Source organism: Netta rufina (assembly GCF_964035555.1).
Source record: "Netta rufina genome assembly, chromosome: Z".
Lineage (NCBI taxonomy): Eukaryota > Metazoa > Chordata > Aves > Anseriformes > Anatidae > Netta > Netta rufina.
The window spans coordinates 58,697,753-58,720,741 of NC_140126.1; the positions used below are offsets into that span (position 1 = coordinate 58,697,753).

Below are 22,989 nucleotides of genomic sequence, written 5' to 3' on the forward strand. Positions count from 1 at the left end.
GTGTGCAGTTTTGCCCAGGAATGCCCTTATGTTCTCCTTCTCTGTCTCTTGAACATTAGACACTCCAAGGTAAGTTTTGCTATTCTGAACAATAATTTGTATAAACAAGTACAAGCTCCTTTCAAAGCAGGCTGAAGAGCTCAGTTGGATTCAACCAGTTGATCCCTACAGACTGTTTATGCAGCTGTGGCTTTCTACAAACTTGCTGCGTCATATATGTACCGAATAAATATAACTTACTGAGAAGTATCAGGGGCCATAAACCCTGGAACAACCAAGAAGGTATTAATAGAAGAGTGGTCTGCAGGAGCCCAGGCTATATTAGAGCAGGTCCTTGTCAGCCTGAAGCCTGGCAAGTGGAAACTCCCCAGGAGGATTTATTCCTATGGGGGAAAGGGCGGTGGGAGGGTGGGCAGCCCGCAGCCCTGGCTCCCTTGTTGGGAGAAGAAATTCTTGAGAAAAAAGCTGTTGGAGCAGCAAAGCCAGGCCTCCACGTCCAAGCACTGTTTGCTGTAGTTTCCTACAGAAACAGAGTTTACAGAGGGATGTCCCCTCTCCCACTGACCCCCTTCATCTGCCCCCTCCAGTGTCTGAGCAGGATGCCTGCATTTGCTTGGTGTGGGCCTTCCCAGTGCGACCGGGACACGTGGCAGCCTCCAGAGTGATGAAAGCTGGTTGTGCCAGCAGAGGTAATTGACTGTGGGCTAAAACTTGGAGTTTTTACACTGTTTTTTATTCCAGGGAATAAAAAGGAATAGAGAGCCAGGAGTCAGCCTGGGCAACGTCTAGTGAGAAAGGTGAGCAGCAGCGCTGTTTTGAGCCCCCCACCCACAGGCCCAGAGGGCCCGTCCTAAAACCCTGGGTGCTTTCCACTCATATCAGAAAGAGAACATGCTGGGCAAAGCCAGGGCCATCTGGTCCAGTGCAGAAAGGTCAGTCCTCAGTAACTTCAGGGTGTGCTTTCCGCAGGGGCAGGCTCACTGGTGGCAACCTCCAGGCCCTGTGGAACGGTGCCAGCATGCTGAACGTCTCCATGTGCAGAAAGAACTGTTCCTGCTCCTTGGGAAATGCTGTATAATGAGTTTTGCTTCTACCTCATGGCTTTCGTGAGGTAAGGGCAGTTTGTTAATTTTAATGGCTCTGACATCATTATCAGGCAGGGATTTACTGAAAGGATAATAGGGCACTGCCTTTAGCATTAACCCTGTGGTATGTGCACACCTAGCCACATAACGCAAGTAGCTGCACTGCTTGCGTGTTCACCTGAGGGCTACAGTTCACACATGTATTTTTTTTATTTTTTTTTAAACATACTCAGCTTTAGTGCCTGGAAATTGTACTAGCAACTTCACTTGCTCTCCAAGCATCTTCTCGGTGGGTGTTTTGGAAATACCAGCTTCTTCAAGTGGTTGAGAAAAGGGAGGAGAACTTTATTCTTTCCCATATCAGAAATACCAGAGAACATTCAGATTTTCAGTGGGCTAGAAGATGCAGGAGTATTGTTTCTTCCTTGTTTGTCTGTTTATTTTTAAACTGATGTCCAAAATCTCTCAGCCTAGCCAAATTTTCAACCTGCTTATATTTTACATTAATGAAATAAAACATCCCAAAGTCTATTTATTGTAATCAAAATCAAAATACACATTGGCATTTGGGTGGTAATTCTAATCCATTTTTCCCCTTATATAATGACACACATCTCTGTTCAATTAAGTGACTCATCATATACTTCATCAGCAGTGTGCTCTGAAAAACAGAGCAAAATGCATCCCCAGCAATTAACTACTTCTTTAAAAAGTTATAATCAATCAATGTTGATAGAAAGAAACAAGGTTAAGCCCCATTTATGTCATTTAAAATGATAGTGTGGTCTATTTCACTGCGCCATTCATTTTTAAAATGGCAGCATGGTTTGTGATTCATATCCATACCCCCTGTCACAAAATCACATGTTTAATTCCATTTAGCCACCTACATACATTGACTTGCTTTTCACCTTTATTGTTTGCTCTTTCATGCTTCACTGAAGCTAATGTGGTCCTCTAAAACAGCAACGAGATATGTTTAATATTTATTTTTTTTATTTTTAAATTGCATTTATAGGCTGCCAATTATTCTCCAAGTTTGACGCACGGTTGGCTTGCTAACATGTTACCAGAAAAATCCAACTCTGCTAAAAGCACAGCAGACATGTCTAAGAAGAGGGATTCTTGCATTTCACAGAAGTTGCACCACAAGCAGCACAGAGAGGAGGTTGGGATGCTTCCACTGATCAGTCCCTCCCAGGACACAGGGCCCTGCAGCTACAGCCAGGTCATACACGTGGAGGATCCCAAGGCTGGAGTCCCTCTCACAGCCACATGGATTGACATCCCATTGCTCAATTAGTTTGACTTCCCTGTGCAAGCATAATTCAGAGAGTGTTTTAAGTGGATGTTCTGGTGAAAGTTGTCATCCAAACTCAGGAGCAGATGGGGTTGACTGTCATTATCAATTTCAACCCTCCAGATGCTCAAGCCTTTGAGCATCAAGGCTCATGTAGGCCTTGAGCATCTAGCCTAGGAGCTTTAGTTTTAGATAATATGAGGAATCACAGCATGAGGCTGATGCTACTATGTCGTCTAAACAACTGAGACCAGCGGGTGCAGCAACATCCTCTGCTGTGGGATCACTGCCAGGTGCCAGGCACATAAAGCATCATGCCCGTGGGGTCACAGCCCATGGGACGTGGGCCTCCATGGCACAGCTGTGTATCTAGAAGGAAGGGAGATGGCTTTGAGGCTCCTGCAATGTGAAAAGAAGTGCTTCTGCAGCTTTGAGATTTATGTATCCAGTATGAGTAAGGAGCTGACACAATGTGTGATGCCAGTTAGAGATTTACCCCAGGAAAAATGGGATGAAAGTCAGACCCAGACGTTTCAGGATTTTAGCCACAAGATATAAGGTATTGCAGAGCCACTATTAGCTCAATAGGTTATTCACAAATATTAAGATCTGTACTTAAATATAATGGCTCATAATTAAGTAGGCAATAAAGAAAAAAAATAATACAATACTACAAATAACTCAGAGGATGAGTAAACTTAGGGTTAATCTTGTGAGGAAAGAGTTACAAAAATGTTAACAAATATAAAAACTGAAGATATCAGTACAGCTCAGAAGATGTTTAGCAAGCCAATCTGTGACAAACTCTACCACAAAAACAATGCTGGAGATTTCTCTCTGCTAAATAAACATATCCTGTTTGAATGACTTACTTGTTTTTGCCTTGTCTAATAAACTGAGATGTTATTCAGATTCAAGATTTAGGAATTAATTGTATTTTTTTTTTCTGTGTGCATTCATTAAAGCTGATTTAACTCATGGGTTACTCCTGAGTAGGCTCTTTGGCTCATTGCTATCCGTTTTTCACAGCACTGCTTCCCCAAGGCTTACTGAAGCTTGTGCTCAGGGACTGGCTGCTTGAAAGCCATGCAGCAAGGAGGAATGAATGGCAGTGAGCCAGCTACACCAGTTGAGCATCACGCTTCAGATGAATGACTGCACAGACCTCCCAGACCTTCTCTGATGCACAAATATTGGTGTTTGGAAGAAAGGATTGTCAAAGAACAAATAACAGGGGTTCAATCCAATGAAGCCAATAAACTCATCACATGTTCACAAAGCATTAGTGACTCACTGTGCTGTCACAGCCTAGAGATTTGTGCAGCCACCTATTAATAAGGATTATTAGAATCAGAGCTGAACCTCTAGTTATCATTCATACCTGAATTTTTACAGTACAAATGTCACAGCACTGAAGTACTGCCTAATTTCCAGATTTTTATTACGGTTCAGATTAGTTAAACATTAACTTCACCACTAACTTAGTCTCCCTGGCTATACTGTTGATAACTAGGTTGAACACATTTAGTTAAAGCCTAAGTATATCTTTTTTTTTTTTTTTTTTCTCAAGCAGAAAAAGTTAAATCAAAAACATTTAGTTATAATATTTTTAAGAGGTATATTTTCCACACCATGAGGGAAAAAATATTATGAACCTCAGCAAACATGTCTAGTAATTTAAACTCATACAGCAAACAAGAGTAGCTGACAAATTGCCTCCAAATTGGCTGCAGTGATGTTTTTTCCTCTAAAATACATCAAGTGAAACATCAAATCAGCCTGTTTGCTAGATTCGTGACTGATGGAAATGTTTTCAGTTCTTACCCAGGGTAATTCTGCTAATTTCACTATGAGTGAAACTAAATTGTGCATCAGTGGAGGCGGTAGGAAAGCTAAAGGTCAGTGCTTCAATTTGGCAGCTCCCTAATCTACAGTGCATCTAGAAGTCAGCCCACCTTGTCTAAGAAATGTGTCACCACCCAGAAGGAAACAAAACTGCACCTGCATTAAGAGACCACCTGAGAAGTTCCCAGCATGAACATCACAGCTGGGCTGAGCCACAACCCAGTGGCTGGAGAAGGAGTCCCTCCAGGTGTAAGGGCTCTGCACCCCTACCTCATCCCATTTCTTCAGGGTCGTCTCTGTGCTCAGGGGAGGCTCTGTGCAACAAACAGCTCCAGATCTTCATGGATGTTTTGTACTAGCCCAGTCTGGATGAAACTCTGTATACTGGTGCAAACCGTGCAGCTAGTAAGGATGTAAACATTTTGTCCAAGATACAGAAGGATATTTATACGAGGAATTTACCCACTGGAGTTTCATTACAAAAGTTGATGAAGGTAATAGCAGAGAAATTTAGGGAGTCCTGGCACAGCCAGTCATCAGATGTGGTTTTGAGCATGAGAGCAGATGAATGGACAAGACACGTTACCTCAGTGGCACAGGAAGTTGTGAAAGCACTGATCAGAGAAAGAGGGAAGAATGCTGAAGTTAACATAGATACTGTAAGCAGAAATACTGCTTTAATGAATTCTTTTGTAAAATGAAACGACTACTATGAAAGGAAAGAACCAAGGGATTTCCACTGCATGAGCTTTAGGACTTGTTTTGACATGGCAGTGATAGCGGAATCGTTTAATAAGCTCAGTGCAGTGGGGTAAAGACAAAAACAGGTATTTAAAGCTCACAGAGTAAGTGTCACAACTGAGAGGAACATGAGAGCTGGAGGAGCTTTCAGTGCTGCAGTGCCTTGCTTGGCAACATCATAAAAAATAAAAAGATTGAACGAGAATAGAGCTGAAGTACAAAAACAGAGAGAGAAAGTTGCTAGAGCTTCTGAGGGAAGAAACCCCATGGGGATACCGTGTGGAGGCTTCTCCGCAGCGGAGGGGTGCCACGTCACACACACACACAAAATAATCCTGTATTGGGAGAACTGAGGAGAGACAGGGGAGGGCAAACCTACGCTACATACAGGTTGGAGAAGCTGGTAATTAGCCGAGAGGTGTTAACAACAGCTTCAGCATAGCAATTCTAACAGTGTGATATGGTTAAGAAAGACCAAATATTTAAAGGAGAAATGGAAATACCACCCAGATAAAAGCAAATACCTACCTCTGCTCAGGCCTTCTCCTGTCTGTCCAAACAAAACCTGTTGGTTTTTGCACCTCTATAACACACCTCTGCACTCTTCATCATTACTGCCTGCAGCTCTGGTATGAGCTGTGCTTTGCAAGGGCCTTTCCCTTGCATGCCAGCAGGGAAAAGCTTCATTCAAAGAAAAGAAATACATCCCTCCTTGACACCTGGCAGATGAGCTCTGCCGCAGTGCTGCACTATGGCATTGACACCAGCAACCTGCACAGCCTAAACCTGCGTGCAGCAGGCACATTTTTATAAAATGAGCCTTCCCCGGGCTCCTGGGAGCCAACTGGTGGAAAGTCACCAGTTTGTTTGCCTTCAGGATGCGTCTGGCCTCAGCCTTCTTTGCTCTGTGACAAAAGTGAGACTTTACAGAGGATCAAAGTAGCCTTATCTGCACCAGGCATCTGCTCTGACCTCACCTCATCATTACAGTGTGATCCACGGCTGTGTGGAGTAAATACCCAGTTCAGGGAGCCACCTAGTTATCCCGAGCATGCCTGTAAGCCACACAGTATCATCAGAGCAAACAGGTGAGAGAAGAAGTCAGTAATTGCCTGTTTTTTCTCTCCCCCACTCAGTCCAATTTCTCACTGCAATTGCTGCAGCTGTTTTTCAGCTCCCTCCATAGAGGGAAGACTCTGAGTGAAATAATTACAGACCTTCTCTGAGTAGTGCTCCGTGAAGCACAGACAACACAGCAGTGTGTTTGCTGATTTGTCCCTGTGAAGAGGAGCAGCTGAGAATAAACCCAGGCAACCTCTTTTATATCTCAGTGTCTTTAGAAACTTGGAGGAATTTGTTTTTTCACCCTGCATTTTTCTGTTCATGTTATCTTAGCTAAGTGTATGGTAACCCAACATTTACCTCTGTAAGTAGCTCCGAGCCCTTTGTGACTTCTACCCTTTCCTGTAGGAATGTTACAGATCACAACAGGTTGTTCCAACTCCAGTTGATTTTTGCTGCACCAGATGCTCATTGCATTCCTGCCTTGCGTTTGCAACCACTAATTTGGTTAACAACAAATGCTCAGTCACAGAATAGCCTAAGAACGTTGTGCACTTGCAAAAGTAGGGGCTTAATGCACTGTTTTGTGTAAAACAACTTCCCAGTTTTCACAACAGCTTTAGTAAGAAAAAGAAAAAGTAATTATCAGTTCCATCTCAGTGCCCCCAGGCAGGCATGGGACTGACACCCACGAGTGAGCCCTCTGTCCCAGCACAGAAAAGGCCTAAAGGAAAAGGTGCATAAAGGATGTGGCTACATGGCAGTTAAAATACAATGGGTGATTACATGGTAGTTTTAGACCCTGTTGGACAAAGATGATGTTAACAAAGACTAACTTTCACTGCCCTTGCTGTGCCCAGAGGGCAGGAGTGGTGCTTGCCTTCAGAGCCTTTCTGGTTGAGAGCACTGCTGGGATAAAGGCATCGGCAGCTTTCCGCCAGCACCCACATCCTGGTGGAGAGTCATCTGAATTTCGGTGGGATTTGTAAAGCACTATATGGCAGGAGAGGGGATGCCCCCAGAGCAACTTGGGCACGTGGCCAGCAGAGCCAGCAGCCACACAGCCCCTTGGCAAGCCTGAGCCGCAGCAGGCTGGGGACACGAGCAGCATGTGAAGGGACTTGCAGGCAAAGAGCTGCTGGTGCAGAAGTTTTTAAACTATCATTAATTATGGAGACATTTATTCTGTCTCCGTTATATCCAGAGCTGAAATTACAAGAGATAATTGCTTCTGAAGTGCATTTAGGCTGTAAAATTGTTATATGAAAAAAACCAATGTGCTAATAAAATGCTTCTTCTGGTACTCTGTACATTAATGACTTTTTGAAATAAGGGACTGCTTTTTGCTCAGTGCTGATGTATGTAGAATTTTTTAAAAAAAGATTTAGTAACTGGTTCCCATGGAGCTGTGATCATGTTATGGTTTTTGTTGTGACCTTTCTATTGTTCCACCAGTTGAGCCTTCTCTACACGGCATGACTGCATTGAACCCAAAATGCACTGCAGGATAAAGACAGGTAGCAGCTCTGGTTGATAAGAACGGAAATGGGATTTTCTACTGACATTGAAGATTTTCTTTTTCATACTTCTACAGGTGAAAATAACCTCCCTAGGAGCATGTCTCATACTGCAGGCAAGGAGGAGTGGCTTATGGCCACTAGTCCCCACAAAGAGATGACCCCACCATTCATAGTTTTGTCCATTGTGGAAGAAAGCAGAAAAAAAGTGGCTGCTCCTGGTTTCTCAGTTCACTGCCAACATGACAGTAGGACTCAGCTGAGCCCCAGCTTGTAGTTGGGGCTCCAGTAGTGCAGAAAAATAAATGGCTCACTATTTGTGCAACCACCAAGAAAACAAAACTGGAAGGAGTGGCTGGTACGCCAGAGGGTCATGCTGATATCCATAGTGACCTGGACAGGCTGGAGACAGGCTGACAGGAACCTCGTGCAGTTCAACAAGGGGAAATGCAAAGTCCTGCACATGGAGAGGAGACACCATGGGCACCATGACGTGCTGGGGCCACTCAGCTGGGAGGCAGTTTGGCAGGTGGCCCTGCTGAAGCAGGGATTGGAGCAGGTGCCTTCAGAGGTCCCTGCCAGCCTCAGCCCTTCTGTGATCTACTGTTCTGGGGTTCTCTGAAATCTGAAGGCAAAGAATTAACTTTAAAATAATAGTAATAAATAATAATAATAAAAAAAAACATCAGAAAGAAAACAGCCACGATCTGGAAGAGCAAGAGCAGTAGCAGATGCAACCAAGCTGAGCCTGTCTGGCAAGCAGGTTCCCTTCTGCCTCCAAATCATACATATGTGGTTTGCTCAGACATTGGCAAAACCAGGCCACAGGTCTTGTCTTGAGCGCAGAGCTGAACAAATGCTCTGCTGGTACTGCAGTGTTACCAGTGTGGCATTCAGAGCTCATTCAGGCATTCAGCCTGTGTGGCTTTCAGAGCTCAAACCAGCCTCACAGAAGCAAGTGAGATCCAAAAAGCGTGCTCCTCACAACTGTTAGAGCAATGTAGGTGGAAACGCTGGAAAAATGGAACTGATGCAGTGAAGGAAGTGGCCAACTGGAGTAACCAGAGCATATGGTAACAAGGGAGAAGGAACAGATTGGGTCAAATCCTGATGTCTAAAAATAGGGTTTCAGTGATTTAATTTCTGGATGCTCATGTGTGGAGCCAGGAGCTGGGCTTGATGACCCTTGTGTGTCTCTTCCAAATCAAGATATTCTGTAGTTCTGTGATTATGTGAATGTCACCATAGCACAACAGATCAGGTGCACCTTTAAATACTCCTCCAGTAAGAGGGGTATTTAAAAAGAAACTCAAAAGTGCCGTAGCAGATATGGGGAGTAGGAAATATGCTGCATATTTGGTAGGAGCAGGGAGTGTGCTCAGACCAAAATTCAATTTTTCATTTTTACAGAACCAGAACTAAAGCAGGCACCATTACCTTAATTTTTTTTTGGCTCTTTTTAGCAGTGAATAACGACGCATTTCTAAAGACATTGTAACCATAGAGCTGAGATCTTCTATGAAGAATGACTTCCACCCCTCCTTCACCCACCAGCTGGTCTGCCTGGGCTCTAATGGTCCTTGCCACCTCTTTGTACCTCACACTCCAGCACAACCCATTGCATGTGGTTACACCCAGTGTCCCCAGCACCTGCCCCATCACGGCACCCTTGCCAGTTTTAGGGGCTGGTATTTTCCTGTGTCAGCCACGCTGATGTTCCCAGCCTTGGTGGCCTACCATGCTGCTGTTTGTTTGCCAGAGCTGGAATAATTGCAGACTCATCTGACCCAGAAGATTCACTGGAATTGTCTCTGCTCCCACTCAGTGCTCCATGGAGAACATGCACAGCAGGCTTCGGTGAGGTCAGAGCTTCACTACAGCAAAAAAAGCCAAGCTCCAACAGAAACCACAGGTACTTTCTGGGACACATGGCGGGGTCTGCTCAGTGAGAAAACTAGTGATAAATATAACAACAAATTGCTGCTTAATGAGTGAGATTTCATTCGGCAGAAAGAGTTGCTCCACCAACTTCATTGGCATAAACACTCAAGGTGTAGGAAGCCTGGTAATGTAGATGGTGAGCATGGTGGGGGTGTGGTTGAGTGTAAATAGCCTTAATTTAGCATTGAATACATTCTCCAGTATTTTCAAAACCTGAACAATACCACAAATTTTCACACAAGAACAGGAAAATATCCAAGCCTGAGAGTCTTTTCAATGTGACAAATAAAGTGAAATAAAATGTGTTTATTGCAAATTATCCCTACTGGAAATAAATACATTTCCAAAGGAATAAAATGCTATGGCAAATGATTCCTATCAGAAGGAATATATATATAGCAACTGTTTGTGAATGGCGTTATTTGCTAAAGGAACAACAACAACAGAAAAGGTGAAAAGCTTTCCAGATTTCCAGAAGATCTTGTATTTCCTGCATTTGTAAAATAAATACTGAAGATGCTGGAGATGTGACTAGACCACACTGGTGATATAGTTAGCAAATGGGTTGGGAAATCTCAGTTCCTGCAGGTCTTGACTTGTTTCCGTCCCTTTGCATTTGTGATTTTGGAGCTTCTAAAATCAAACCTCTAATGGAGTGCAGAAGCTGTGTGAAAATATTAATGTGTTGTCCATTGTTCAAAGATCTGGGAGGGACGGGATTTAATTTCCCCCTGGGTGGGGGTGTCTGTGCAGAAGGGGTGGCATTTAGAGCCTGAGCTCCACAGTGCCCTCACAGCACTTTGTGGCTTTCCCAGGAAATCTGCTCCCTTTGCCTTTGCTAAGCATGTGATGCGAGTTGGCAGCGCTCGTTCTTCATCTCCGTGTGGCTGCACGCTGAAATAATAGCCTGAACCAGCTCAAGTGCAAGCCTGAAGAACAGGAAACCTAATTATTGGGAGGTTGCAATTAATACAGTGGTGTGATTGAGAGTGCAACTGGTAAACAAGTGGATAATGGGCCAGCAAGAAGGAGGTCTGGAGTCCATCAGAGGACTAACTGGGTCTTCCACGAGACACCTGTGCTAGTGAGTGACAGGGCAGCCAAATATAGCACCTAAAGGGGTACGGCATGAACCAGCACGTGGTGCAGCTGGCGGCGGGTGCTCGAGTGCATGCTTGGCACAGGGATCAGCTGCTCCACTAGAAAACGCGTGCTCAGTGCGCAATGGGTGCCAACAACTGGAAGGCTCGTGTAAAGCAGCAGGGGGATGGCTGAACCCACGTCCCAGGCAGGTGGTGGGGCACACCTGGCCTGCTCCAGAGCACGGGTGGGGATACCTGGCCACCCCAGGCTGCTCTGAAAGGAAGCTGGTCACTTATAAAGGTTTGCAGGATCAGCAAAATGAAGTAAGAGGAGAGAACTCTAGGAGAACTGGTTAGTTTTAAAACACCATATGTTGAAGTCTGTCACTTTTCTTTCTCACTTAAGGGTTAAAACAGCTCTTATGAGAGGAAGGAGGTTAATGTGATTTATATTAGAAATTATGATTGTTATGGCAGAGAAATCAGGGCAATTATTTTTATTCATGCCTACGTTCTGGCAATGACATTTTACGTCTCTTATGCCTGTGGGACCCTGCTGAAGAGCTGCAGATGATATTATCTACTGTGCCTCAGCAAGTCAGCACAGTTGGTGTGCTGGCAGGGCAGAAGCAGAAAGACCTGAGCTAGAAAGCAGGAAGAACCACTTCACATTTTACACCCTTTTCCAGGGTAGTTATCAGTGTGCTCAAGCCAGTGGGGTTACATCAGAGATGAATTTAGCCTGTTATCTGCAGAACTTTCCAATAGCCTTGTTGTTGCTGTCACTGTGTTGCCACTTGAAGACATTCGTGGCATATGGGATGTACTGAACATATAAATCCTTCAATTACTCACCAAATGCCGTGAAACTTGTAGGTGGCTCAGTACTCAAGCAGGCAGCATTTTCAGTGCCTGGTTACTAGCAGAATGCTACGTATGAGCCCAGAGAGAACTTGAGAAATTTGTAGATAATTAGTGTGGACTGGGAGATCTGGAACATTTCAGATTTTTCTATAGGTCACTAATCTAATGTGCCTCAGGAGCTGAGTGTGTAGCAGCTAGTTCACAGTAGAGCACGTTGGTAATACCAGGTCTGCAGCTCTTTAAGGCAGAGCCCACCTTAGCTTAGCATGTGCTTAGCTAGATCTCAACCAAACCAAGCTCCAGACACATATGGGTTCCCAAAACTCTAGCTATTGTAACAGAGATAAATAAATGCATAAAACACAAGGCTGTCTTGTCAGAGGAAGCTTTGAACAGCTATATTAACTTCTGAATAAATAATATGTTAATGATTGACTAACATGTGTAAGCAGAAGATTTCAGGTTGACAAATCACCTTTGGTAGGCTATACAAAGAAGAATATAGCAAATCATAGAGCTCATGTCAAGGAATTATTTAGAAAGTCCTGAGGGGAAAAGAGATCATACAAGCAACTGGGAAAGCGTTGTAGGAAAGCAAGGGGAATATCCTGCAATATAGGTTATGACAGCTGGGACTGAGTATGTTATTTCAGATCTACTTAAATTGGCTCAAGATTGCTTTGCCTCAGACTGAACTAGAAAAATAAATTGGGAAGGAGCTGCTTCCCCAGCTCTGAAGAGGGTGGGAAAAGCCAGGTGGCTTGGGATGTGCAGAAGGTATTTTGGGAGCTGTGGATTAAAAGAAGGCAGAATTCTTGCTAGTGTGTCATATCGCAGGGACAGTTGCCATAGCACCATTTACTGCTAAGAATAGATTTGTATAGCCCAGCGGCAGGTCAAAATATTTATGACTTAAGATTTTTTTTCAGGACCAATTCAAACAAAATGCATTTTCCCTGTACACAGGTGTTGAAGAGCACAGGATGTAGCTCACACACGCCAGCCCCAGGTGAGGACGAGGTGGGTTAATCTGGCGCAGACACTTGCCGTCAGGTTCCACGACAGCAGAGGAGTCGGAAAGTTGTGGCCTATTGCACCTGGATCGTATTTCGGGATGCCAAGTGACAGAGCTTGGGTTGTGAGGCATCCTGTTTTAAAACAGAAGGTTTTGTGAAATAGGGGAATGACTGAGACAAAACAACCATCGGCAATGATTTCTCTCCTCACCCAACAGTGTTTCCTCTGCAGGGAACCTGGCAGCAAGTCCCGTGCTCAAGCAAGGAGACTTCAGTGTCCTGAACGGTGATGTCCGTTCTCCACAGCTGCCTTCACAACTTGGTGAAAGCTACTGGGCGACCACCAGAAGCAGGTCAGAGGCACCAGGACAGCCTTTGCCAGGTGCAGAAGTACCTTGTCTCCGAGCAGAGCTTTGGAGGCAGTGGCTGGAAGCAGGCTGCCTGGCTGAACCTGGGCTGTGCATTGGGGCACCACAGGAACTGCTGTTGTGCCCTCAGTAATCAGCAGGTAGAATCACAGGGATGCTGACCAGCATAAAGCCATTCCCAGCTGTGGGGAACCAGAATCTGACTGGGGAAGCATGCTGTTAATATTTCACCCTCTGCCATGCAATGGGCCCACCTTCACTGCCTCGCCTAGACCGGGCTGCACACCCAGACCATGGGGGAAAGTCTTGCAGAGCATTTGGCCTGACTTGGATCAGGGTTGGAAAGCAGAATGCAGAAGAGTCTTCAAGAAGTAAAACAAAAGATGAAATGACAGACTCCATAAAAATGACCTCTTTTTGTCACTTAGGTCACTTCTAGCATCAGACAGCATTCATTTATGCGATTCACAGTGTCAACCCTCATCACACACTTGATTAAACCCAAGAGACCTGCTACAGAGACAGGCAAGCTGCAGGCAGGGGATGCTGACTCCATGTCAGCAGCTGCGGGGGATTATTGTGTTCTAATGAAGTATCAAAGACAGGGAGAACAGGGTGAGGAAGAAGAGAAAGGTAACCATAAGTCTGTCATCTCTAGGGAATACCAATTAAGTACACTGACTCCACGGAGAAATACCGATCCACGTTCTGCTTCTTCACACTGATGCAGAAAAATTAGCTTGTTCCACGCAGGATATCTCCTAATTGTCTATCACCACAAGACTGCTGTCACCACAAGTTCGGCATTTTGGAACTTGGGTAAGTAACATTAATGAGATGGATGGGGACACATATTCACCAGAAAAAAAAAAAAAAAAATCAGTTCTTAAAAGTCACCAAGAACTTCCTCTATTATTATTTTTTAAATTATTTTTTTACATGCTTGAGCTACAGACAGAACTTCCCAAAGGATGATGAAACCTTTTTTGCTTCCTCACTGTGACATTCACAAGAAGACGTCTGCTGACTGCATGTATTTACTCCATGAACATCTGCATGGTGCCTTCTCTTTCTCTTTCTGTTTCACCCAGGTCTTTCCATACCAGCTTATCTTTGAAATGGTTAAATCTTGTCCTTTTAGGGATTCCTGTACGCCAGGCTGCAGTACAAGCCATTGATGTACACATATAATTTCCTGAGGATGTGCAAGAGGTGGGATGTGAACAGACTCTTTATCATTTGTGACTTAGTGTTCATCATATTGTAGAGAACAGTTACCAGCCTATTGAGCAAGGCTACCAGGAGGAAACCAAGACATGCCAATGGCAAAAAGTAGAGCGAGCCTTCCTGCTTTCAGAGCCTAATTTACCAGTCCAGCAAAAAGCATGGCCCCACTCATGCTGACCTGTGACCAGGACGGTGCTGACAGCACAGCTCCCAAACAGCAAGCAGCTGGCAGTCAGCACGGGGACAGTCAGCGCGGGGATTTCTTGTCACTCAGAGTGCCCCATAACAGGTTCGTCCCTGAGGCTGTGTAGGAGGAGTGTGAAGAAACATGGATCCTCTACGCAGATGGAGCTCTTTGCGGCTGTGCTCTCGGCGTGGATGTTTGAGGCTTCGGTGTGGAGGCGGACAGCATCTCCACACCGAGCTGGCAAAGTTTAAACCCTTTGTGAATGTGAGGTACAGACTGATACTCGACCTGCAGCCATCCTGCCAAAGCAGATCTCCCCGGTAATTGCCCTGCCTTTCTGAGGGACAGAAGGTTTGCTGCATCACCTGCAGGGGGACGAGAGCCCCTCCTGCAGCCTCTTGGCTGGTGGGCTTCTCTGTAGGCTTTTTGTTTGCCAGCTGGTAGCTCTGCTCTAGTCTAGAGGTAGTATTTATCTGTATGACTAATGCACTTTGAAATGTAATGCTCATGTTGCAGGAAATGTAGTGATAATGCTACAAATTATCGATATATACATATATTCTGAGTCACTGCCTATGTAGAAAGGAAAGGGTTTGGGTCATATTAAGACAGAGACATTTTTTGCCATGATGTCTGAGATCAGATGAACGTATGCACATGCAAAAAAAGATTCTTCCGGATGAAAGAACGAGCACACCCCCCTTCCCCATGGCGCTGACAGCTGAAGCACTTCACCCCTTACTGGGGTGCCATATTTCCTGCATCTTCCATCTTTGCTATTGATTCCTCATCCATTTCCTTTTCCCCCACCTTTGCTGTTTCTTGTTTTCTCTCCCCCTTCACCTTCGAGCTGTTTCTCCACTGTGCAGAGATGCAGACAGTTAACAGCCCCATCCCTGCCAGCTGTGGCTGCCGCCTTTCCCAGCCACCTGCCCAGCTTCTGCGTATGCCTCACATCGAGCTGCTGGTGGGGAAGGCACTAACCTTGAAGGCAGCAGCAGTGGAAGGAATTGAATTGTTGTCCACTCCCTGGGGAGACCAGACCTGTGTGATATATTTTCTCAATATAAGTTGCTGCTGGCAATAAGAGGAGATAAAGCCGCCCGTTGCTTTCCCTTCACACACTCGTCCCTCCCAGTGATATATGTACTCTCTGTGTTTTCTTCTCCTCAAATTATGCCATTCACAGGAAGTCTCCTCATCTAAGAGATTAGGGAGAAAATAACTGTTTACACAAATCAGCTGCAGGCTGGAAGATGTTACATGCTGCAAAAAGCCAGCTGGGTCTTCTTATTGGAACCTGTTGGTTAAAATTATATCAAGATACTGGGACGAGAAGTCCAATTAAAACCTTCTTGTTTTTTGTTTTAGCATCACTGAAAGGTACCCCATGGACAAGAGACCTGTCCTGCAGTTTTGCAAAATTAATGCTATTTATGAAATTAAACTTCAAGCAACTAGAAAGCGTGGCCAATCTGGAGAGTTAAAGGTATTATTTTTTTTCTACACTAAGGCAATAGATCAAACATTAATGCCAAATATGTTTTGTGTGTGGTTTATATAAGGCAGATAAATAAAATAATCCCAGTAGTCATATCTGTGAAAGAGTAGCTTTTGCCATTCCTCTTTGAAGGGCTCTTAGCAGGCCTTATCTTCTCAAAATCTCAGACTGACAAACAAATTCTGGAAATGTGAAAGCAAAGCTCCAGAAAAAACATGAATTTAATAGGCACAAGCAACACCAGAGATGTCATTTACCAGCTATGGATGGCATCACATCTGGACTTGGTGATTATGGGAAGCCATTTGATAAAAAGATCAGAACAGGCACTTTTTTTAAGGAGAGATATTTTATTTTTAAGTGCAGTCTTTTTTTTTTTTTTTCTTCCAGGCAGAGGTTTTGATGTTTTGCCCAGATTTGGCTCATCTGGCTCCCACCTCAGTGCCTGAACCTGTCCAAAATCCCACTGCTGCTCGGTGCAGGAGCATGGGGTAAAGACCAAGGCAGGCTGGCAAGCAGGGGCTTACCACCCAGGTCAAAACCAATCTGGGCTAGCAAGCATGCTTCTCCAGTAGCACAAAATGATGTTGGCTTTGTTCCTTTGCAAAAGGCACAGGAGGGCTGCCAGAGCATGATACTAAACCTGTCTGCCAAGGCTGGCATTTCAAAGCAAGAGTGCGCCTCCTCAATTTTTTATTAAATTAAAAGAAAAAAAAAAAAAAGAAGAAAAAAAAAAAAAGAAGAAAAAAAAAAAAGAAGAAAAAAAAGTCATGCTTGGGGACAACAAGAAAACAGACATGCTAGAGTTTGTCTTGCTTATGGGCTGGCTGCTGGTGTCAGCCTGGCTACTGCGTGCTGCTCTGCTCCTGGCATCCTTCGCAAGAGCTGTGCTTTGCAGCCTCTCCTCCTGTTATAAAACACAACTGAGAGGCACAAGAGCCATCATCCTGGGTCAGGCTGACACAATACGTGGCTTTAACTTTGATTGCCCAAGTCCTAAACAAAGTCTTAAATACAGGTTTTTTAATTAAAAAAAAAAAAAAAGTGTCATGCACTAAACAACTGTTTACACATAGCCTTGGTGTTGCAATCCCATTTATCAAAGTGTCCTGAAGGTCATCCCTTGTGCTTCCAAATGTTTTTGGAAGGCTTTTTTTCTTTTATTTTTTTTGCTGTTGGCTTTCCAGCCAGATGGGCACCAGCGCTGGTGTGTGTCACCCCAGCAAAAACACTACCAAGGCAGCCACTGAGCTCTTTGTGGCTCCCCCACACCTCTGTGTTTTGCGGGGTTTTGTAAGGCAAATTCTTTTCTAGCATGCTAACCACTTCGTGGCCACGCTCCTGGCCACTGCTGTGTGCCAGCCTCTGCTTGCTGGGGTGCGTGAGGCTCCCACAGTGCAAGCTGTGCTGTGCCAGACATGGGGCCTGCGGCTGGAGCTGTGCCCTGTCCTGGTTAGTTAGGCATTCAGTGCGGGCTCAGCCAGCTAATGAGATGAGAAAAGAAGCACATTTGATGTTAGCTTAACTGTACCGGTCCATTTTCTCCTTCCTCCTATTATCCCATTATTCTTTTTTTTCCTCTCTGACACATGCACAGTTCTCATATTTTGGAGGAATTAACTTGTGAACGAAAGTGCTACATTTCATCAGCCATGCTATTTATTTTTTGTGAAGTCCTTTGCTGCTGCTTGCAGTGAAAAGCCTCTTACCACGCTATTATGTGAAAACGCAGAACAAAACATGCACCTTCCTACTGCTATTACTTTTTGTCTTGTTGCCTAAACCACCCTGGCAGGAAACAAGTTTCTTCCTTGGGGTAAAATGCTCTATATAACAGTTTCACATCCCTGAAGGAGAAAGGGATGGCATTTCTCCAGCTGGTCTGGCTGTTTTTCCATGTCCATTTTGTTAGTTTAAGGATGGTATTTTGTAATTTTATGCAGGTCGCTGTGACAGGGAGCACTGGACAGAGGAAAGTCAAGTCAGTCAGCAAGTCCTCGCAGCACCTGCAGCAATCACCCCTCCAGGTGGGGGCATTAACTGCGCTGGACCACCTGTCTGCAGGTACACTTACGGCAGTCATGCCATGGTATGTTATGTTCAGCAACAGACCTGAACCCCCAGAGCAGGGGGGTGAAAACTAGATGATCTTTAAGGTCCTTTTCAACCCAGGCCATTCTATGACTTTCACAGCTTCACGAGAGTCATGTTAGAAGAGGTCTTACACAAACCACAGCTCTCGGGAAACTGCTGCAATAAAACGCTGGTGATGTCAATGAAAGGGACAGGGAAAAAAAAAAAAAAAAGTGAGATTTTGGTATTCAGAAGGGCCAACATTTCTGTACTTACTAACTTATTTGTTTAAAGGCAACCTCATTAGTGATGTCAAGCTGAGCTCTCCAGAGGCCTATCCTGGCAGCTGGCAGTGTGTTTGCTTTGTTTTAATGGTGAGATATTTTTAAACAGGGCCGAAGGAACTGTGCAGTGTGACCTTGCCTTGCACAAGCACTGCATTTTCAGAAGCTTAGGAAAGTATTTTTGCCCTTGGAAGAGCGCATGCATATTTTAGCTCTTATTTCCAATATTGGAAATCATCTTTTCCTATGCAAGTGCTGTAACAGAGACGTGGTATCTTACAGGCAAACCTGGTTTCCATAAAGAAGCTGCAGCTGACAGCACATAGCCTGAGACCCCAAGAGACCCTGGCTTCCTTCCTCCCACTCCTAAAAGTTTCCTGTGTCATCTTGGCAGCTGACTATTTCTGTGTTCCCGGTTTCTTTGCCTATTAGTAAAATGGCAGTGCGTCTCCTGGGGATGTTTTGTGACTTAAATCACTTGCTCTAAGGCCCTGGGATGAAAGGCTCCATAAAAGTCCAGTGATAAATACAGCCAAGATTGCAATTTAGTTAAAGAGCTTCAATTATTTATGGAAAGAGGAAATGTAAACCAGAAGCTGCCAGATGTTCGTTGCACTCCTTTTGGAATACCCTTGTCAATAGCTTAGCATGATGTGGTGCTGCTGGGGAGATTTTTCGGCTCCCCACCTCTTCGTGCATCTCCCGTTAGAAAGAAATCCAGACCAGCAGTTCCTGTCTTAGCAGCTCTGTGTATCACTATCTGCACACCTATGGCCTTCCACAATAGATATTGACACAAATAAAATATCTCCTGATGTTTACTCTGGGATAAGACATCCCCATTATCTTGCTACTTGGCACAGATCACGCGGGAGGAAGTATTTACACCCTCTCCTTTAAAACACAATCCAGCTGGGGAGAGAAGCGTGCGTCACAGGGATGGGAGGGAGGATTTATTGCATCCAAGTTGGAAGTATTTAAATAAATATGGGCAACAGCTCTGCACTTGGTGTTGTGTCTGTACTTCCAGGTCTGCTGCAGAACTACAGCCCAGAAAGCCACGGTGGCAAGCAGTCCTGGTCCCAGAGCAGGGAAAATGCAGAGCATGCACAATGTGCTGCCTGGGGCTCTGGGGTGGGCAAGGCAGCCCAGAGCCACTTCAGGTCTATGGCTTCACTGCCAAAAAATGAGCAAAACAATGCTGAAAACAGGAGTCACTCCCCCAGTCCCAGCACAGAGGTTATGCAGCTTGCAGTGCTTACAGCAACTGTCCTGTGCTGGGTGCACGCTGCTCTCGGTGTGTCCTCCCTTTGGAGGTGATGATGGCTGAGACTAGGAAGGAATGACCAAAACCCCCTGTAGAAACCTCCCTTCAGAGACAGCCCTACCTAGAGCTGGTTCATGTGGAAAGGACAGGTGGTTATTTTCTCAGGAAAAATAACTTTGGAGAGAAGCAAAGGCACGTAGCCAGGAGACAGCCATGCTTCACTTGCAGAGGTCCTTCTAGTTGGCTTAGATGTTACAGATAATAACCAGGAGGACAGAAGCAGACTGCTAGGGTATGTGAAAACATTTCGTTATAAATCAATCACGGCCTATTAATGATTGTTTAATTTCTTTTGTTGAAGTTCTTGGCACTGATGGTGGAGTCCTGCCTACCGAGAGCAGGCCAAAGACTATGCAGTGTCCTGTGCCGTGTGTTCTGCTGCTCGGAGGATACTAACCACCTAGGGACACCCAAGTGTCAGATCCCAAATGGCTGTGCAAGAAACTTTCCCATGAACAGAATCCAAATTTTTTTTTTTCCTCCAGGGGAGACCTGTTTGTGTCCCAGTGTGGCTGCCATAGCCTCAAAGTGAAACACAGGCCCTCTCCAGTACGGCCAAATTACGTTCAGTAAAACCCCCATACAGACCCATATGCATATTATTAAGGGTGAACACATAAATCCCTCCCTTTTCAGACTCCTCTACCACATTTCTGAGTGGCACCTACATGGGCAGAGATGGGCACCATGAAGTGTGGGGTGGGGGAGAGCTTTTCTGCTGAGCCAGGCTGGGACGATTCTCCCTTGCCCTTTATTCAGTGCTTTTACTGGCAGATTTTTACAGCCAGGCATAAGCCTCTCATGAATTGATTTGAAATACTGTGCAGAAAGCTTATTTACTGTTTCACTTACATCTATTTCCAGCCCTTTCCCCATTCACACGCTTGCTCTGGAAGGGGATGGCTGAAGGTGACCCTCCGCAGGTCACTGCAGCTCCCTCTCCTTACCACCTCCCAGCTCTTTACGTGGGATTTCATCGCTACCTAGTAACTCAATACACATGGTCAAAGTAGGTTGTTCTGAATTTAGTTACTGCCCTCCTTTTGTACAGACCCAACCTCCTTATGCTCCTGCAGCTACGCCGTGCTGGGCTCACCAGGGGACACTGCTGTGGGACCCCAGATCTCCAGACCTTCCACCCAAGATCATCATCCTTACAGTGGACGTCGCAGCAAGCAGTGGCCACTGCCACAGAGGCCTTGAAGTCTAAACAAGCAGCTCATGAATGAAAGGTGATCTTCATTTTACCAGTGCAAAAATCGAGCACCAAGAGCTGGTGCATCCATCCCAAGCCTGTGGCAGACGTGCTCTAGCATCGTAACACTTGCACCATTTAGCTGTCAGCATTATTCTCTGCTACAGATTTGATTTCCCAGACAGATCTCTGGTCCGCAGGTTGGTACTTGAAATGTATTTGCTTTTTTTTCTGTGCAGAGTGGTTACATATTTTTACATACACGCTTTTGCAGGCCACTGCAGAGCTGAAGAAATCTGACAGATGAATCTCTGCCTGATCCACACGTGCAGAAACCCCAGCATATCTGGCGCTTACACCATCACGCCTACAGACATCACGCAGGCTTGAACATTGCTTAGTCCCCCATTTGGGCAGTCTCAAAATACCTGTGTAGATGAAGAGGCAACTGCCCCAGCACAGTGGGCTGATTCAGAGCGGAAGACCTGACTGGCTCTTCAAGGAGAAGGAGAGCTTGCAGAACTCAATTTTCCAGGATGTCTCTTAAACTAGTGGTCTCCAGGCTGTTTTGATTATGCGCCCCTATCAGTACAAGCTCTTAGAGCATGCACACCTGACATATGCACATTTATTTATAAATTATATGCTTATCCTGCTGTGCTAACACACTATGTACATTACAAAACATAAATAGAAATTCAAAAAAGGATGAGATAGAGATGAAATAAACACTATTTTTAAAACATCACATTATTTTTTTTTGTTTATTAATGGTTCAAAGAACACATTATTCCCACGCCTCAACAGATGGTCCTGCGCATCCCTGGGGAGCACGCACCCTGCTCTGGATGCCGCTGTCTGAGGCTAACAGATCACTGCAGCAAGCCACTGAAAGCTGGTTAGAAGGGGAAAGGGCCCAAAATAGCCCCCTGCAGCGAACATCTTCCTCTCCTCTAACCTGGGCTGGGTCTCCAGTCACCTTCTCCTGAGTGCCAGCAAGGAAATACTGCCCTTACACACGTTATTCAGGAGAAGCACACGTTTTCCCGGGAAGCTTTCAACTCTTGAGTCTTCTGAAAGAGATAATAGTTTTTCATATCGAACTGAAGTATTTACACAAACATCTTTCAATAATGTAGCCTTAAGATTTAATTTAGTTTGTTCATTCTGGAACACAGGAGAACATAAAAAGCTTAATTTAGTTTGAGGTAATACTAAATAATCGGTTGACTGCCAGTTGATATTAAAAAAGGGAAAATATTAGTTCCAACCAAGTGTCCTTTGGGAGGGTTCTTGTATTTACACACACACATTCTTTTATTTAACCAAGATGTTAACAAATAAATTTCTAGAAGGTAACCCAAAAGTGCCGTACTTCCCATTACTTTGTGCTGGGCCATTCTTGTCACTTCACATTACAACGACTGCATTCAGAAGCTTTGTTAGTGGAAATGTGACAACATGCCCTGGAAACATTTCAACTCTTTTTATAGATCAATTGCTTTTTGTGCCTGGTCTGATACCAAGACTGTTGCTACCAAGGCCACTTTCCTCTAGGTTAAAGCAAGTCCACACCATTTCTTTCCACATGAACACAGACTGGTGAATTTCAACCTGAAACGTGAAACTTTTAGTTTCTTATCAGATCTCATCTTGCTTAAAGTTTAAGAAATTTTTGGGGAAAGATTCTACAATGCAATGTTTTATGCAATTAAATTAGAAATTAATCAAGTAATTCCCTAGAATACTTTTTTTTTTTTTTTTTTTTTTTTTTAAGGAAATGAATCAGACTGCTGAGAAGTGAATCTACAAGTGGAAACTCCTCCATGTTACAGAGTTACAGAGAAATCAGAACAAACAGCAAAGGACTGACCCCAGACACGCACGAGTTTCTTTCTATTTTACTTTTAGCTTCCCTTTCTGTAACTCCCTTGCACACACGTTACACAATATATATAATAATATCTCCACTACATGTGGAGATACAGCCCTCAGCCTACTCTGAGAGGCAGTAGGGACCCCACAGCAGCAGATGGAGGAGAAACCTTGAGCAGCACAGCATCACCAGCACCTCCACCAGGTACTTCTAGTGGGGCACAACAGCCAAGTGCACAGCCTGGCCCCTGGGCTGCTCCACCACGGTCCCACAGCTGACCTGCTTGTGACTCCTGTTTACAAAGAATGATGATCCCAAGGATTATTAAGCCCTCAGCACTACTAAGCAAATAAGGAAAAAACATCAAGAGTAAGGAAAATGAACCCTAGAACTTTTTTAACCACAGATATCTTCAAAGTGTTTTTTTTTTTTTCTTTTTTTTTTTTTTCAGTTCATCATTCTCAAGGATCTCCTCTGTTTCCTCTGCCCAGTCTGCAA

General features: G+C 44.6%; 1 protein-coding gene and 1 long non-coding RNA gene across 5 annotated transcripts; both read left to right on the plus strand.

Annotated features, from left to right (window-relative positions):
* Positions 1-403: 403 nt before the first annotated feature.
* Positions 404-3,354, plus strand: LOC311221581. Its single transcript, XR_014619317.1, has 3 exons — positions 404-797; positions 970-1,111; positions 2,104-3,354. It is a non-coding gene; the product is annotated as an uncharacterized lncRNA (long non-coding RNA).
* A 10,949-nt stretch (positions 3,355-14,303) lies between these two features.
* On the plus strand, positions 14,304-22,484 carry LOC311221580 (uncharacterized protein). 4 transcript variants are annotated; one of them, XM_084305655.1, is made up of 5 exons: positions 14,304-14,555; positions 15,607-15,724; positions 17,680-17,800; positions 20,472-20,815; positions 22,393-22,484. In XM_084305655.1, the coding sequence occupies exons 1-4, from the start codon at positions 14,377-14,379 to the stop codon at positions 20,621-20,623; spliced, it is 570 nt and encodes a 189-aa protein (XP_084161781.1). In that variant the 5' UTR covers positions 14,304-14,376; the 3' UTR covers positions 20,624-20,815; positions 22,393-22,484. The 4 variants fall into 4 exon arrangements, with proteins under 4 accessions (XP_084161781.1, XP_084161780.1, XP_084161782.1 ...); XM_084305654.1 differs by lacking the exon at positions 22,393-22,484 and adding an exon at positions 20,890-21,352; XM_084305656.1 differs by lacking the exon at positions 22,393-22,484 and adding an exon at positions 20,890-21,352 and having other exon boundaries at positions 20,497-20,815.
* The last annotated feature ends 505 nt before the right edge of the window (positions 22,485-22,989 follow it).

What these genes read in the sequence shown, in the direction of transcription:
- LOC311221580 (XM_084305655.1), top strand. Translation starts at nt 14,377, where the DNA reads ATGGATCCTCTACGCAGATGGAGCTCTTTGCGGCTGTGCTCTCGGCGT. An exon ending in GCCAATCTGGAGAGTTAAAG is followed by an intron (nt 15,725 to 17,679) that starts GTATTATTTTTT and finishes AATTTTATGCAG; the next exon opens with GTCGCTGTGACAGGGAGCAC. An exon ending in GCTGGACCACCTGTCTGCAG is followed by an intron (nt 17,801 to 20,471) that starts GTACACTTACGG and finishes CCTTTTGTACAG; the next exon opens with ACCCAACCTCCTTATGCTCC.